We start from the raw sequence: 17,327 nt of genomic DNA, 5'->3' as shown, positions 1-17,327 counted from the left end.
AACAGAAGTCAGATTTGATCTGTTTATGATCAGTGCTGGACAAACACAGCTATGGTGCACCCATACCCAGGCAGTGCAGAAGCTGCTTAACCTCTCAAGCAGAGCTGGGAAACCTGAGCCGTTCTGGGTTCCGTATAAAAACAGCCTGTCCATCTCATGAACTGGAACTAGGCTAAGTCAGCTCAAACTAGAACTAAAATGGAGCAAACTAAGCCCTTGTGTATCCAAACTGAATACAGAAGCAATGTAAACAGTTCCCTGCAGTTTCCATGAGGACTCACCTGTTCAGGACAGACACACAGGAGCCGAAGGATGAGGTTCAGTGCTGAGATCAGGTGGTCAACCTCATCTGGGAAGAAGACACTGCAGTGACAACCTCATGGCTCTGCTGGAGTCAGAGCTAATGTGCAAGACTTGCCATTTTGTGTCAGTACCAGGGAAGATCAGGGATCACAGAATCGTCTAGGTTGGAAAAGCCCTTGAAGATCATCCAGTCCAACCATTAACCTAACACTGACAGTTCCCAACTACACCAGATCCGTCAGCACTATGTCGACCCAACTCTTAAACCCCTCCAGGGATGGAGACTCCACCACCTCCCTGGGCAGCCCATTCCAATACCTAACAACCCTTCTGGAAAGAAATGCTTCCTAATATCTAGTCTAAACCTTCCGTGGAGCAACTTGAGGCCGTTCCCTCTTGTTCTATTGCTTATTACTTGGTTAAAGAGACTCATCCCCAGCTCTCTGCACCCTCCTTTCAGGGAGCTGTAGAGGGTGATGAGGGCTCCCCTCAGCCTCCTCTTCTGCAGACTAAACACCCCCAGTTCCCTCAGCCGGTCCCCATCAGACCTGTGCTCCAGAGCCTTCACCAGCTTCGTTGCCCTTCTTTGAACGTGCTCAAATAATTCAATGTCCTTTTTGTAGTGAGGGGCCCAAAACTGAACACAGGAATCAAGGTGTGGCCTCACCAGTGATGAGTAAAGGGGTGAGATCCCTTCCCTGTCCCTGCTGGCCACGCTATTGCTGACACAAGCCAGGATGCCATTGGCCTTCTTGGCCACCTGGGCATACTGCTGGCTCCTGTTCAGCCGGCTGTCAATCAACACTCCCAGGTCCCTCTCTGACTGGCAGCTCTCCAGTCACTCCTCCCCAAGCCTGTAGCGCTGCTGGGGGTTGTTGTGGCCCAAGGGCAGCCCCCGACTTTTGCCCTTATTGAAACTCCCCCAGTTGGGCTCAGCCCATGGCTCCAGCCTGTCCAGGTCTCTCTGCAGAGCCTCCCTACCCTCGAGCAGATCAACACTCCCACCCAACTGGGTGTCATCTGCAAACTGACTGAGGGTGCACTCGATCCGCTCATCCAGATCATCAATAAAGATGTTGAAGAGGAGTGGCCCCAAAACCGAGCCCTGGGGGACACCACTTGTGACTGGCCGCCAACTCAATTTAACTCTGTTCACCACAACTCTTTGGACCCGATCATCCAGCCAGTTTTTTACCCAGCAAAGCATGTGCCCATCCAAGCCATGAGGAGCCAGTTTGACTAGGAGATTGCTGTGGGAAACTGTGTCAAAGGCCTCACTAAAGTCAAGGTAAACAACATCCACAGACTTTCCCTCATCCAATAAGCGGGTCATCCTGATCACATAAAGTCAACATTTTGTGTTGGTATCACATGGACCAAAACATCTATCAGTCATATGTTGTGTGGCACATCCTTGCCTCATTTACTCTGAATAAAAGAAATATTACCCATACCAACCTGAAAAAAAGTGGGTAATAATAAATGCTATAAGAAGCATCTTAAGTTTCTCAGAATACTATAGAAAACATGAAACAATGTCAGCTTTTCTTATGACTTTAATTCCATTAATGGTTTTGGTCTAATCTTGACAGAAAACTAGTTTACACAATCATTTTTGACAATTTCCATTTAGTCCCGATAAATGAAATGCCTAATCTACAACAAAATGTTTGAAGTATTTAGGATACAAATATTTTAAATTCTTCATTACAGAAACATGTGTAGGAAGGGCTAAGACAAGGGTTCTGACTTCTGAATTTACAACTAAGGAAAAGCTAAACAGGATTTCTCAGTCCCTCAAAATCACAAACTATTTAAAGAAAATTCTGCAGTTTAATTTTATATAATCCCTAATTACACAACACAATTCTACCAGTGATTCACACAATTCTACTAATGATTCAAGCACTTAAAACACTGAGAAGCTAATAGACATCAATAAAACATTTCTATACTAAACAGTTTAAATGAAAAAAGAAGCAAGGTCACAGCCTGCATTTATTTACCTCCCTACCACAATTACTCAAAAAACTTTCTTCATTCTTACATCCTCAGAATAACAAGATACCAAGCTAAATGTACCTTTATCCACACTTTTATAACAGTGGCCAGACCATGAGTGAGTTCTGGGTTTCAGGCTGACTTTGACATGTGAGGTTCAAAAGTTTCCACTTCTCAGGCCAGTGCACAGGCTGCTCCAACAGCCCATCTAATCCCCAGATGCCTTTAAGATCAAACTAAAATCAAATAGGGCCAACAACAGAACAGACAGAATCTGACTCCTCAGTCCAAGGAGAGAGTATTTTCTTAATCTGAATTCTGTTTCCAATACTGGTTTGCAGTAAAAAAATCTTTCAACAAAGTGCACAAGAACAGGTCTCATAACCCTGACTCTCCTCCCCTAATTAGGCAACAATCAAGCAGAACGTGTTCCTTTCACTGTTGAGTCCTTGCCGCTACAAGAAGGCTGGCCAAGTCAATGAAAACTCAGGGACTCAGAGTTACTAAACCCACAAGTCATGTCCAGCTCTTAAATCCCTACACTGGAACAGACAGAAAGCTATGAAAGCCCTCAGAAGAAGCATCATACCTGTTTGTCCTGGGTTTATAAACTCTTCCCTAACACTCCAATCACTGCTGCTGGAAGGACCTTGACAGATATCCCAGTTGGGGGTTTTTTTGCATTTTTTTTTTTCCAGCAAGCAAAAATTAAAGTAGAAAATTGTATTTTACAGTACATTCTACTTCATTTGATTATGGTTGCTGAAGTTGAAGGACAACTGATAAAACCTGAGCAGTGCAATATCAGTAGAAATGAGCAGATAAAGAAACAGAGGTGAAACAAATGAAAAATTAATAATGAAAATTATTTAGTGGTAATGGTATAAATAGATAACTACTTAATTGATTTAAATTTGAGGAATCAGAAAACAAAATGTGTCTGGTTAGTGAGGCTCAAACCCAAATCAGAAGCTGTCAAACACATTTTTCAAGTCCTGCATTAAAAGAAATGAGGTGAAAGTAATAATCATAAAATCACAGAATAGTTTGGGTTTGAAGGGATCTTAAAGATCATCTAGTTCCAACCCCCTGCCATGGGCAGGGACACCTTCCACCAGCCCAGGTTGCTCACAGCCCCGTCCAACCTGGCCTTGAACACTGCCAGGGAGGGGGCTGCCACAGCCTCTCTGGGCAACCTCTGCCAGGGCCTCAGCACCCTCACAGTGAACTCCTTCTTTATATCTAATCTAAATCCACCCTCTTGCAGATTAAAACCATCACCCCTTGTCCTATCACTACACTCTCAGATCAAGAGTCCCTCCCCAGCTTTCCCACAGCCCCCTTTCAGTACTAGAATGACGCTATAAGCTCTCCCCAGAGTCTTCTCCAAGCTGAACACCCCCAACTTTCTCAGCCTGTCCTCATAAGGGAGGTGCTCCAGCCCCTCATCATCTTCATGATCCTCCTCTGGATCCACTCAGGCAGGTCTGTGTCCTTCTGATGTTGGTGCCCCCAAAGCTGGACACAGCACTGCAGGGGGGTCTCATGACAGTGGAGTAGAGGGGGAGAATCCCCTCCCTCGTCCCGCTGCCCACACTGCTCTTGATGCAGCCCAGGACACGATTGGCTTTCTGGGCTGCGAGCACACATTGCTGGCTCATAGTCAGATTTCCACCCACCAACACCCCCAAGTCCTTCTCCACAGGGCTGCTCTCAATCCACTCATCACTCAGCCTGGATTTTTGCTTGGGATTGCCTCGACCCATGGGCAGGACCCCGCTCTTGGCCTTGCTGAATTTCATGAGATTTGTACAGGCCCACCTCTCAAGCACCAGATAAAAAGCAACCTGCCAGCACTCCTGCCATTGCCCAACTGCATTAGAACACAAGAATATTTCATGATTGTATGAGATCCACAGCAATATATCTACTGTACTTAGAAAGCATAGCAAGACACAAGAAGAATGTTTCTAATTTAGACAGCTCTAAGGACAACAGGAGGGAATTTACCTGTTGCTCATTTCCTTTATCACATTCTCTGAAACTACTAATCTATCCACTAGTCGTCCCCAGATACGTTTCAAGATTAATTCCTGCCACTCTGATCATCTCATGACTGATGCATCACTCAGGGGATGAACCTGTCAGATGACATTTTCTTAGACTCAGAGACTTCTAGTTCAAACGAGCATATGATCGCCAAGTGACATAAAGGCCAGAAACTGAGATTCTGTTCCCTGCATTGAACTCACATTATTGCCAAGCTTCAGAATCCTCTCTAGAGATTGGTCCACGGGCTTTTTCCTAGTGTAATTTATTCAGAAACATCAAATAAGACAATGCACTACAGACACAGGTAAATTATTTTGATAGTTCATGTCCCTCTCCACTAAAAAAAATGTGCTCCACACAAACAGTAAAAATTGCCATACTGGATGAGAGAAAAGGCCTAACTAGTCAAGAATCTTACTAACAGCAAAAACTGATAATTGGGCAATTAGGAGTTAGACATATGTCCAGTAATTTTCCCAGGAAACCATCTCAGAACCTGACAGTCAAGGTCTTCCTGAACCACTATCTATAATAGCTGCCTGTCTTTTGCAAATCCATTTAACTCCACTGTGAAATCATTCTCTTTTTGAACCTTCTCCTCTCCACAGAATTTTGTGCAGTGACTTTCACAATTTTAGTATAAGTTTTACAGGACAGTTGTGACAGATTTAGAATTAGAGAAATATTAAGTAACTTCTAATTCAGAACCTTAATTTCATTTTTATAAGTCTTTATCATATTCTCCCTCAGGGTTTGAGGGGGTTTTTTATTTTTAAATTAACTGTTCCTGTAAATAACTAGATTATTCCTCTTAACACTTTACTACCCATTTCCTTTTTAAATTATGCTATATCCTAAGACAAGCTAAATGGAACTCTACAAAAAAATTCAAAAATATTGATACTCCAGAAATATGCTCAGTGTCATGTTCTGATTTATTCTCTACTTCTTTAGTAATATCTAACATTTCATTTACTCTTTTCACTACTGCAGAGGACTAAGGTGACATTTTCAGAGAACCATCAATGACAACTCCAAAGTCTCTTTTTGGAATAGAAATATTTCATTTGTAGCCTATCACTATATGCACACATGCAGGATTATCCTTCTGTTCCCCATTCATTACTCTACAATGAATGTTAACAGCTATTTTTGTGCCCATTCACTTTTGTCTGCTATTCTCTGCAGCTAGTTTAGTTAACCAGAAAATAAAAATAATTTAGGGGAAAAAAAATCATATGCCTCTGCCTCACAGCTTCTCCCCCCCTCTTAGTCAACCATTCACAACTACGACCTTCTGGGAATCCAGTCCCAGTTGAAGCGATGTGTTTTAATCAATTTCAAAAATAAAAAAATCTACAAAACATCCTTCCCCTTTATCTCATGGTACCATTAATTTTAACAGACTTTGATCCAAAACCCATCATTTTCAAAGACTTCTGTAATGTTAACAACCTTCTGATGACTACATGTTCCCACGTAGATTTTTATCTACATGCACCCTGTTTTCAAAGAAGGCTGGAGGATCTGCAAGTCTTTATTTTCCTTTTACAACGACAAGCTGACTTCTTGTCAAAATATGTTTATCCCTCTACCTGTTAATACTATTTTAATAATAAAGAATTTCTCAAAGTTTGTACAATAAGGAAATCAGACCTGCTCAGTCTCATAAAGTGCAGCTTAGCTCTTTTTTAAAAGGGCATCATATTAGCCTTTTTTAAACATTTTTATTCTAGGAATACCCACACAGTTTAAACAGAAAGGTCACACACAACATAGCGGATGGTTCAGCCATATTAAACACAAGTTCCTTAAGAAATCCTGAATAAATGTCATCTATTGATCACCTATGCCTCTTAACACATTAATTTAAATTCTCTACTACTGGCACCTGAATCTTACTATTTTTAATACAGCAAAACGAGTCATAGGAACTACTCCGAGCTCACAGGTAGGACAGCCCTAACTGGTCTTTTTGCTCTGAGATATGCATCTCCTTTGGCATTCAACAGACATCTGGGAATACAGTCTCAGGTCTGTACTTTCACCATCTTGATTATCAGTATTTCACAGTCACTTGATTCACCTGATATCACTTGATTTAGCACCTAACTACTGAAGTGCTACTCTTTAATGAGGCTTAGTGTGCTCAAATTCTAAAAAGTTGTAGATGGAATTTTCCCCCATGGTGTTCATCTTTTTAAAAAGAGTAACAAAAATTAGAGTTAGAATAAAAACTAAAAGCAGTAGTAAAGGGATGTAATAAAAGAGGGGTTTTTAAATATAAACTGCTTTCCTGCCGTTTATAGCTTCCAAATGGCAGTTTGAAGTCATTACATTAGATGTTGAATCAGAGAGTCTGTATTTTGACATTTTCAAGTACAAATCTGATTTGTCGTTAAGCTTTTTACACAGGAAATACTAATTTATTACCCTGATTTGGCAATTACATCATGTCCCACTACGCTTTTAAGATGCTTATTACATTAATACCATTCTTTAAAATTAAGTTTCCTAACTAAATTTGTCTAGCTTCAGTTCCCTGATTTGGAATACAGATGCCTTTTTCTACTAAATAAACAAGCTTTCTAGTTTCCAAAATCTATCCCTTTATATTTATAGTCTGTGACCAAATCAACTCCTGACATTCCTCTGGATGAACTAAGCAGAAGTTCTTAGGTTTCCAATTTTAAAGCAGGTCTTCCTGAACACAATCTACAATTAAAATACCTTTTCTGAACACTCCCAATTTATCAGGATCCCTCTTCAGGCCAGGATTTCAGACTGGATACTGTACAGGCTACAGAGAGAATCCAGATTTCCCTCTCCCTTCTTCTCCAGAGGGAAAACTGACTCCCTTCTCATCTGCTACATCACACTGTGCAGTCAGATACAGTTCATTATCTAAGAAAAACAACTACAGTTTACTTATGAAATTAAACTTGCTTTGCACAATTAATCTTTACTCTGCTCCCTACTCTGTCAGAAAAACCAAATGCTATTACCTGTGAGGTGCATAATACAGGTTGCTCAACTTCTACAGGCATCAGTCTTATGAGAAACAATTTTATATAAGGAAAAATACACACCATGAAGCAGCACCAATAAAGAGAATAAAGGAGGAGCAGATAGAAGACTCGTTCAAAACAATTCCCATGGTACAGCAGATTCCAGTAAATATCACACAAAGCAGTGGGAAGAAATTGAAGATTCCATGGTCAAGGAAAATTCCTGTACTATACCTGCATCCCATAAAATATGACATCATACTATAAGACTGACACAACTACATACCTACCAGTCTCCAATAAAAGTAACAATTAAAAAAACAATGGTAAATTAAAAAGAATACTCTTAAGCTGACTACAAGGACATGAAAAAAAAAAAAAAGAAGGATAAGCACTTCTATTTTACCAGTGTCCTAGTAAACTTTAAAAGTAAACCTTTCTTCTTTTCTACTTTCTTCTTTTCTATAAAAAATATGGATAGAGTGATCTGATTTTACTTAAATCAGATGTATCATTTCTGAGATGTTACAAGGGACTAGAATACGCATTGGAAACAGTTTAACGGAGCAAAAGACTAAAAATTCATAAATGCCAAGATCAGCTTACAAGAGAGACAAAATGAGTCATAAATCTCTATTATCTGTCTGGAGAACACATCAGCTCAACTACATCCTAATGTGCAACTAAACACAAAAAAGGAAGGGCAGCAAATGCACAACAGAAGCAAGCTGTAGAACAAGCCTGATGTATTAGAGAAGTGGGTTACAGGCAGCGAGATGAAATTCAATACTGACAACCCAAGTCACATGAACAGCAACGAACAGCACAGAGACACCCTGAGGAACACCAACTGGAAAAATAAGTCCAGAAGTGCTTTCGTTGGTGGCAAAGATTTCTTAAAATTATGAAAGATAGATGCAGAAGGGGATCTTTGCTCTACAATGACTACTGTCCTTCAGAAAGCTTTTTTGATATTGAGCCGTGAGTGTGTGTGTGTGCGAGCGCACAAAAACCTAGTACATAGAAGGAAGCTTTGTTTAAGTCTTTCAGAAAGCAAGTGACAGAACTGTACAATTTTTGTGATCCCTGACAGTTTTTTAGAAAATAAAACCACTTTATGGTTTTGATACATGAGAGGACCTTAAAAAAAGGCAAGCGATCACAGTCCACTGAAACAAGTGCCTCCTCCTACCCCAGCTGCCCAAAGGAAAAACATGTAACCATTTTTCTTAAACGCACATTGATGTGGAACAGGTGGCTTCTACACACCAGAAGATAAGAATCAGTCATATTGGTAAATTGGAGATTAGAACATAACTTTAACAACTTTAGCATCTACTCTAGTAGCAGCTTCCGATAGGTAACTTGTAAAACATCAGTGAGGTACAGAGAATGTACATGGCCCAGGAGCGTCAGGAAGCACTACTGGGCAGACTGTCTTGGGGTCCAAGCAGTTCCTGGAAGAAACTCAAGCTGGTAGCAAGAGGCGATTGTTTGAAGTGGCCAGTGATGATCTCAAGTAAACAAAGGTATAGTTTAAAAGATACTGCAGCTTTCTGAATATATCAGAGAATTTTTTTTTTTTTTTTGGACGTGATACACTACTTTCAGCGACAAGACTGAACTAATTAATTTTGACTGGTATAGAAATGACTGTTGCTCCTTTGGACAAAAACCAGAAACAGCTGGTCCTCAAAGGGTACATTTGGGATTCAGGGAAGACTTGCTAGGTGGTGGTGGTATCAACAAAACGACATGTCTCAGTACTGAATTTGGCCTCTGTATTACATTGTTCTGAGCTTCTTTGACAGATGGCACAAAGTTATCAGTCTTTGTTGTGAAACAGGAATGCTCCTATCAATGTTGTAAACAACAAAATGGAAGGACTGAGAGTGCTGGCTTAACATGAACATGACAGCTGACAGGATGGTTATATCCTCCTCAAAGTCTACTGATGTATTTTATACTCCTGTTATTTTTGTCTATGTCCCTGAGACCAGCACTGCAACTATGGTGCCCTTTCGGACTTATACCTGCTAGAATTTAATACAGTGGTTAGCAAAGCATCTATTGCAGGAACAGTCCCAATTGATAAGGATTTCTGTTATCTTCTAACTGGAGAATGTTAAATGTTCCTCAAATCATATATAGAATTATGCAATCTTCACTTGAATGAAATTTGAGAAGGCACATTAGAAACTGCATCAAAGGAAGTATCCTTCCCAAGGGACAAAAGCATCAAGGGGACTTGTCTACTACAGAGCCATTACATGACAAGCAAAGTGTGAACGCTGTGGTTATACAAATAAACAAGGATGAGGCACTTCATTCCAACTGCATATAAGATGCATCACATGAAGAGATTTATGTATTCCTGACATTTTGTCTTTTATGAATCTGCCAAAGTAATACAAAAAATGAACTGCACTGGAAACGTTTCACATTATGCTTGTGCTTGAAGTTCAGCAAACAGTGGCACGTCAAACATTAGTCTGAGCTCACTCCCAGGGAAAGCAGTGAAAGATACATTCTTCACTCAGACTGTCCTGCCCCTGCAGTGCCAAAAGTTGTGTGCATAGTCCAAAGAGTTAGGCTTAGTCAAAAAGAGTTCATGCCTTACAAAGGCATCTTTTATAAAGGGTTCTACAGACAATACAAACCTGGCATTTTACAATAGCTGCAGAATACACTCTTGCTTCCATGCACTGAAATACTTGGGAGGTTGACTCTGTGTCCAGGTATAAGCAACAACAATACACAGTACTATGTAGGTCTCAAAATGTATTAGTAGAATAAGGAAAACTGGTCTCAAGAGGTGGTAGAATAACATATATGAAACAGGAATCACTGGTTATTATGTGACAATAAAAATCATGCTATAAAACTCATATGATGATAGGGAAGGAATAGAGAACTAGAAATTACCTATCAGGGACTAGGAGTTTACATAACACTGAGTAGTGTACACAGGGTAGGACCACTTGTAATAACTAGAAAAAAATTCAACAGAGATAAAATGACTCAAACATTCATACAGAAAACTGAATTATAGAAAATGCTTTTCGGGGAGGGGGGGGCCTAACTGCATCACTGAAAATTTTAGTAAGTAATTGTTATTTGTAAAGACAAATTCAACTTTTGGAGTACAGGGAAAAACACTGGCCCCAAGAGAGGTTCCAGAAAAGAAAACCAAATTATTCTCAAAAGAGACTGCATAGCTGCTCTGCATATTAAGATTTTAATTTATCTCATTTAACAAGACAACAATTACTCTCCTTGAGCTACCATATGTCCCAGAATTGCTGTGGACACAAAGTTTACCAAGACTCCAAGCCGAGTATGAACTAAAACTCTCTTAAGTTGCACAACATATGGTATCACGTCAGCTCTCAAGCATGGATGCAGATCATTCTAAAAGACAAGGTCATGGTTTCTAAAAACTTCTAAAACATTTCTGTTGCATTAGCTTCTTCAAACTAAAACAAAACATCCTGCACATCCTTAATCATAATTGAGAGTGCTCTTGATGTTGCAGACCAAAATAGAAGAACAGGAAGAAGATGGTGTTCACTTTAGATTCAGTGGTTCTGTCAGACAGTCATTTACTTAATAATTGTATTAACTGAAACATATACAGCAGCTTTGGCAGCAAAACAGAAATGCTATACCACAGGAACCATGCTAGACCTGTTTAATAAGCTGACAGCTGGTGAAAGACAGACTGGCCTGTATTTGACTTTCCAAACACTTTGTCAATCAATACAAGCCTCAACTGAGAGAGCAACTATCACAATATAAAATAAATTAGTGAAGTTATATAACAGACCTAAAGAGTCCTACCTCTTTCACTGCCATGCATTTAGTTTCATACGGCAAGACCCTGTTAGTCCACCAGAGTTATTAGCTGGAGTTGAAAACAATGGATTAAGAGGGGATCCAGTGACTGCCTTGCCTGAAGGTTCAAAGTCTTGGGCACAATGTAGACAGACAGCCCCTGGAGTACCAGTAGTACTCCAAAAGCAAAACATTCTGTGTCCCCTTCTCCTTTGCTTACCAGATTTCTGACTCATTCTGGAAAAAGTAATTTTCCTGAGACACAATGGGACAGAAATATGAAGAAATTCTGTTATCAACTCAGAGTGAGACAGATCAACAGCTGTGAAAGAACAGGTGAGGGGAAGTGGAATCTAAAACCCTCTGGCAGCAAGCAGTGCCGGCAGGTAGCCAGAGCACCGGTTCAGTTCTTATCACCACTGCTGTGTGGCAAGCAATTAACTGAAGTAACACATGGCACATGCCAACGTTACAGCCACACACAGGGGTTTGGGAAGCAACACACCCCAAGCAGAGTGGGAATGACCACTTCACTTCATTTGTACCTGTTCACACCATCTGTTTCCACTGCTGCCTTTTTCCTATGAGATGGGCACTTTGAATCTTTCAACAACATTAAAAATGGGTAATACTGGTAAATAAGGCACCTTTAATGTTTGAAAATGGATTGGTAGCCTTCAGGGTGCTGTGGCCTTTCACACCTGACTAGTCCTCCATGCCACAATGCACTTGTGCACACATTTATTCTTTTGGGCATAAACCTAGCAATAACTACAGCAAAAAACTGTGCTACCATATCCATCACCAACTTCTTCCTTGTTTCCTTAGGATACAAGACCCTCTAATCAAAAAATGCCCTACCCCAAAATCCGAAGTCCTTCTTTAGCAAAGGTCCTCTTACCACCTTGCCAGGGAGAAGGTGACCTATTGCAAGCCCCAGAGAATGACCAGGGCATGCAGCCCAGTCTCCAGGAGTTGTTTCCCTTTCACTGGTAATGGAGGGAACTAAGTAAGTATCCCCATTCCACAGCATCTACCCTATTCAAGAGAGCCAAGCAAATGAAGGGACAGCTAAAAATGGGTGTTATGTAGCAGATTCACAAGGGAAGAAAACCAGTACTTTAAAAATCATCAGTTTGATTTAGTATATGCTAAAAATCATGACATTCCACCAGTAAGATCATCATCACCAGTAGAATGATCTAACAAACAAGGTTAGAGAAGTACATCACATCTAATTATTTATTTGGACTCAGCAAATCTGATTATATTCAAGTGATGAGGATGTACCTTAAACGAACAAATAAAAGTCATCAAGAATTTTCAGAATACTACATCACAGAAGAAAAACTGAAGATAACTGAAAAACAAAACTGCACCACAATGAGCAATCTACGACATCTTTTTTCCCTCCCTGAGGCTAGAACAGCTGCAATGGCTGGATAAGGTACAAGGACAGCACAGCATCTTTCCAGAGGAAGAAGCTTCAACAAGTTCTTATGTATTCAGTGCATTACTTCTGAATATGCTCACTATGTTTTTTTACAACCACTTCAAAATATTTTGGTTTTTTCTCTCCTTCTGGCCATGAACGTGTATAAGCAGCTCTTTTCAACAGAAGAACTGTCAGACTTACAAAAAAAAAATTGGCAGACTTTCACAGAGGTAAGCTATCTTTTTCATAACAGAAATAGAGAACAAATATAGTTACAGAATCTCAGCTTCAGTTTGAAGCGATCTCAGGAGCTTTATCTGGTCCATGATCAAAGCAGAGGCTGTTCAGTATTTTATTTATCAGCAAATTTCTAGTCCCGACTAGTTAGTCCAGCTACAAGTTTCATGCATTCCAACACAACTTGTTTAAGCATTAAACAAATAAGAGCAACCATAATACTTATTCAAAAGATTAATGTTTTGACTTTAAAAAAAAAAACCAGTATTTAAAAGCTATTATGTCTACCTAATGCATCACTGAGGAGTTGTATAATGACCCATTACAGAAACTACAGGATCCCTCTTCAACATTCATGTACATTTGCAACAAGAAAGTGAAAATCCCCTTCTAAGATCTCCTATTTACTGTTTTTCTTACAGACTGCAGTATTAAATGTATATTCTGTATGTAAGGAAAGCTTTCCTTAATCTTTTTTAGGGATTATTAGCAGCCAAAACCCCAGAAAACCGTTACAGACTAGAATTTGTCGTGCTACATGTAATTAAGACTTTAAATTATTTAATCCTTTAAATAAAATACTTTAACCAGGAAATATGTAGTCTTTATTGACTTGTCATCTTACTACAGATATGCAATTAGTGTTTCTTAAACACATTATTCCCCTCCAGAGCTAAGCAGTACAATGCAAACTACATTTTTCAGTACTTCACTATTTCATTAAAATACCTCATATTTAAACTTCTTGAAGGCTCATCATTTGCAATATAACTGAAATAAAAAGCAGACCTCATTCAGCGTTTCCATTTTCATGCTTCAATGCTAAAAATTAGAGAGCTCTTTAAAATATGAAAATGAAAGCAGACAGAAAACACCATTCATAAATCAGAGTTTATATGAAAACATGCACATATAAATAATTGCTATTTCTGACTAGCAAGTAACCAGAAAACATGCAGACACAGTAATTTCAACAAGTGGCATATTACCTGGGTGGAGCTGGCAGCAACAGAAATGCAGTCAATGAAACCATGTCTCCGAGTGAAAAATGCAACTATCTGCTGCCAACGGGAAGGCTCATTCCGTAACTCATCTGTTGAGCCTTTCTTTGCCCACTGCTTGTGCTTTGGGCCTACAGAACTGTGGCTTGAGCTAGTGTTGCCTCGATTGGCGCGAGAATAGAGGAGTGTGTTATTTCCGAAAATGTAATTCATCTCTGCAGCTCTGCAGGTGGTTGCCAGGCAGTCTTACTTCCCTACCAGCTGCTGAGTGGTGAATGAGCAGGAAAAAAAAAAAAAAATGCAGATAGAATTACAGCAGCATCATTTACAAACCAGGAAAACAAAATTCTTGATAGCTGATGCTAGTCTTCTTCCAAGCTTTTCCACCCCCTACATCCCTTCTCTACCTGTGATTACAATGATGAGCATAATCTTGAGCAATTTTTAACAAAAAAAAAAATTTTAAAAAAAAAAAAAAAAAAAAAAAGCAGCAAGTAAATGTTTTTCTTCTTTTTCCTTTTTTCAGAACCCACAGGATCGAAAGCTTGTTCTCTCTTCCGAGCTGACAACAGATATTTAAGAGAAACTGAGTAGCAGGTACAGTACAAATGTTAGAAATTCACAGCTATGAGGATGGTGGTGGATGATAACAGCTACTGGGTGGAGAAAGAATGGATCAAAAATAACCAAGTTTCAATCATTGCCTGTAGTAAGATCCAATAGCATCTTTTCAGTTCCAAAGCTTGCATAAATTATGAACCTGAACCGAACAAAACAGGGAGCATGCAGCATAACTGCACTTGTTCACCGATTCTGCCTTTCTGAAAACATTCCACAGAGCAAAAAGAGCTTAACACCCTGTTCAGAAAAAATATCCAAGAAAGAACTGTTGCTGGTTTTTTTCTTCTTTTCCCTCTTTCCTTACTGCATAAAACATCTACGGAGGGAAGAAATCACAGTGCCACAAAACAGTCATTTTGTGTTCCGTATCAATGGATGTCTGGTAGGGTTGTTTTGCTGCGGTATTTTTTAATCAGCAAGAAGATTAGAGCTATTAAGATTAAACACTATACGTCAACACTCTGTTATTTTTATTCTATAATTAACATGTCATGATTGTAACACCTATTTCCAAAATTCTGTGACTATTGTAAGCATAATACTAAAACAATAAACATATATTTGTGACCCAACATTATTTCTCCAAAGTACAATTGGCAAAAAATGAAAAATACTTATAATGCACCAATTAATTTTCAGCAACAATAATTATCTTAAAGACTATATAGAATTCAAGTTACCTTACAGAAATTATAATCCAAATTTTTATGGCCAACTACTTAAAAAAAAAAATCCTCCAGCTCACATCACAGAGGTTACTTAGGCAATCAGTTAAGTGTCAAGGCTTTCAGTACAAGCTTGCCTCCAGAAATACAACTCAAAAGTTATCAAAACTGTTTGTGGTTTATTTCTATATGAAATGCACTGTCATAATCATAACACCAGGGCAAACATTTCAAAAGAGAAGAAAACAAAGGCAGAAGAGTTCCTTACAACACCATGAATCTACAAATCCAGTGATTGATAACGTGCCTGTTAGCGGGGATTACCAAATTCCCCATATACTATTTTTGGTGTAATACACTCTTCTGTTTAATGCATTCTTACTGACAGCTATCCTATTCTTTGTAACAAATTTCTTCTGACAGCTTACGTTACAAGCAGAAATAATAATTACATTGGTTTAAAACTACAGTAATAAGATCAGTGCACCATTTACTTCTAGTCACTAGTACAGTTCAATAAATATAAATATTCTAAGTACATATTTCAGAGATACTTTATTAATATTTATAAAATACAATCGCTTATCAGTGTAAGTCACATGAAACTCGGTCTGACTTGTGCAGTGTCCTCAAAGCCATGTTCATAAGATACATAATGGAGGTAAACAAATGCCTGACACATAATAGATGCAATGATCCTTTAAATAGACAAGCTTTTTATAATGTGCTTTCTTTTCATGGGTAGACTGCCATCCTACCCGAGCCATACTTATTCCAGACTCAAAGAAAATACCTAGTCTGAAAAATTACTATGAATTTATTATTGAAGAAATTACTTAATCCCTGGCTATGACTGAAGAAGTTTGGAACAAACTACAAATGAAATGCTTAGAATTCTAAGTCTTTTCATAAAGAGTCAAAGTGAAATAATTTTTTACGTTTTTCTTTACATGGCCTTGAATGTTAACACTGCTGGATGTTTTTAAAAGATCTGAGGGCACAAAATTATCAGTATAATTTTAAAAAAACTGTGTAAGAATTTTTTATATATATATATATATATATATATATATATATATATATAGTATGTCTCTATAGGCTCCAAACTGAGAGTCACATGGCACAGTACTGTTTAAAATTCTAAAAGGAAACACCATAATACATTGACAAGCAATGTACTGAGTACCTATTTTTCTTGCTATTATATCAATCTGTCCAAAGATGAGACAGGTTTGCTGTATATTAAGGCAGTTTCTTTCAAGGATGATCCCCACCCAGTCAACAATCAACTGTGGCGTCACTGACAATGAGACTTTAGAAACCAGCACTTCCAGAAAGGATCATATAGACCCAAAAAAAAAAAAAAAAGTAAAGCTATGATGATTTGGTTTCAATGGAGACAGAAATCCAGAAAAGTACTTCAGGAAGACGTTATGCAATCATGCTGGTGATACAAGACAGCAATCTGTGTCACCTACACTCCATATGGATGTTAATGATATCAAGCAAGATTTGCTGATGCCTAAGAAGATACAGTTGCAGTTATTTGTAGAAGGAGCCTGTACTGTGGTGATGAGACAAATCCTGATTTTTATAAGTTACAAAACAACCTGAAGACAAAGGCATGGCATTAACGCTAGAGATGGTACAACGTCATAATGCAAAGGAGTCCAGACTAGAAGAACGGTACAGTTGAAAAAACAATGAGTGGGAGTAAAAACAAGAGCTTGTCTTGGTCAAAGAGCATTCCAACAGAGGGTCAAACACTTACGAGTAGAAATCAAAGAAAGTGCTATTTGGACCAAAAAAGAAGCATCCAGAGAACGGAAACTATCTAAGAATCGTCAACACAGAGGCAGTAGCTGAAACTGCATCTGTGAATGACTGCCTCCTGTGTCAGGATGCAGAACAGGGAGGCTAACCAGGGAATCTCAGGAAGCCCTCAGGGGAGCTGAGACCTTCCATCATCCCTTATTCATATTCTGGAAAAAAAAAAAAAAAAAAAAAAAAAACACAAAACCACCACAACACACCAAAATCAACCACCACAGCAAAACAAAAAAGCCCCTATTTACTGTGAGGTAAGAATTCAGAATTTGCTGATTTAAAAAAAAAAATACAAAACAAAAAACCCACACAAAACAAAACAGCTCATAATTAAGATCTCTAG

At 38.9% G+C, this 17,327-nt stretch overlaps 1 protein-coding gene across 14 annotated transcripts in view; it reads right to left on the bottom strand.

Moving 5' to 3' along the window:
* The window catches only part of DLG1 (discs large MAGUK scaffold protein 1), a 143,806-nt gene that overhangs the window by 81,773 nt on the left and 44,706 nt on the right, over positions 1-17,327 (bottom strand). For 6 of the 14 annotated variants that reach the window (XM_026855096.1, XM_026855099.1, XM_026855102.1 and 3 more), the window contains exon 1: positions 13,860-14,860. The exons of the other annotated variants lie outside the window; for them this stretch is intronic. In XM_026855096.1, the coding sequence (XP_026710897.1) occupies positions 13,860-14,084 (225 nt within the window). In that variant the 5' untranslated portion in view covers positions 14,085-14,860. Of the gene's footprint in view, positions 1-13,859; positions 14,861-17,327 lie in introns of those variants that run through there. 14 annotated transcript variants of the gene reach the window in all.

The sequence above is a fragment of the Athene cunicularia genome (assembly GCF_003259725.1).
Source record: "Athene cunicularia isolate RWA chromosome 9 unlocalized genomic scaffold, athCun1 chr9_part1, whole genome shotgun sequence".
In the NCBI taxonomy this organism is placed as follows: Eukaryota; Metazoa; Chordata; class Aves; order Strigiformes; family Strigidae; genus Athene; species Athene cunicularia.
The sequence above is the reverse complement of the archived record's forward strand: the minus strand, read 5'-3'. Positions and strand labels throughout refer to the sequence as shown.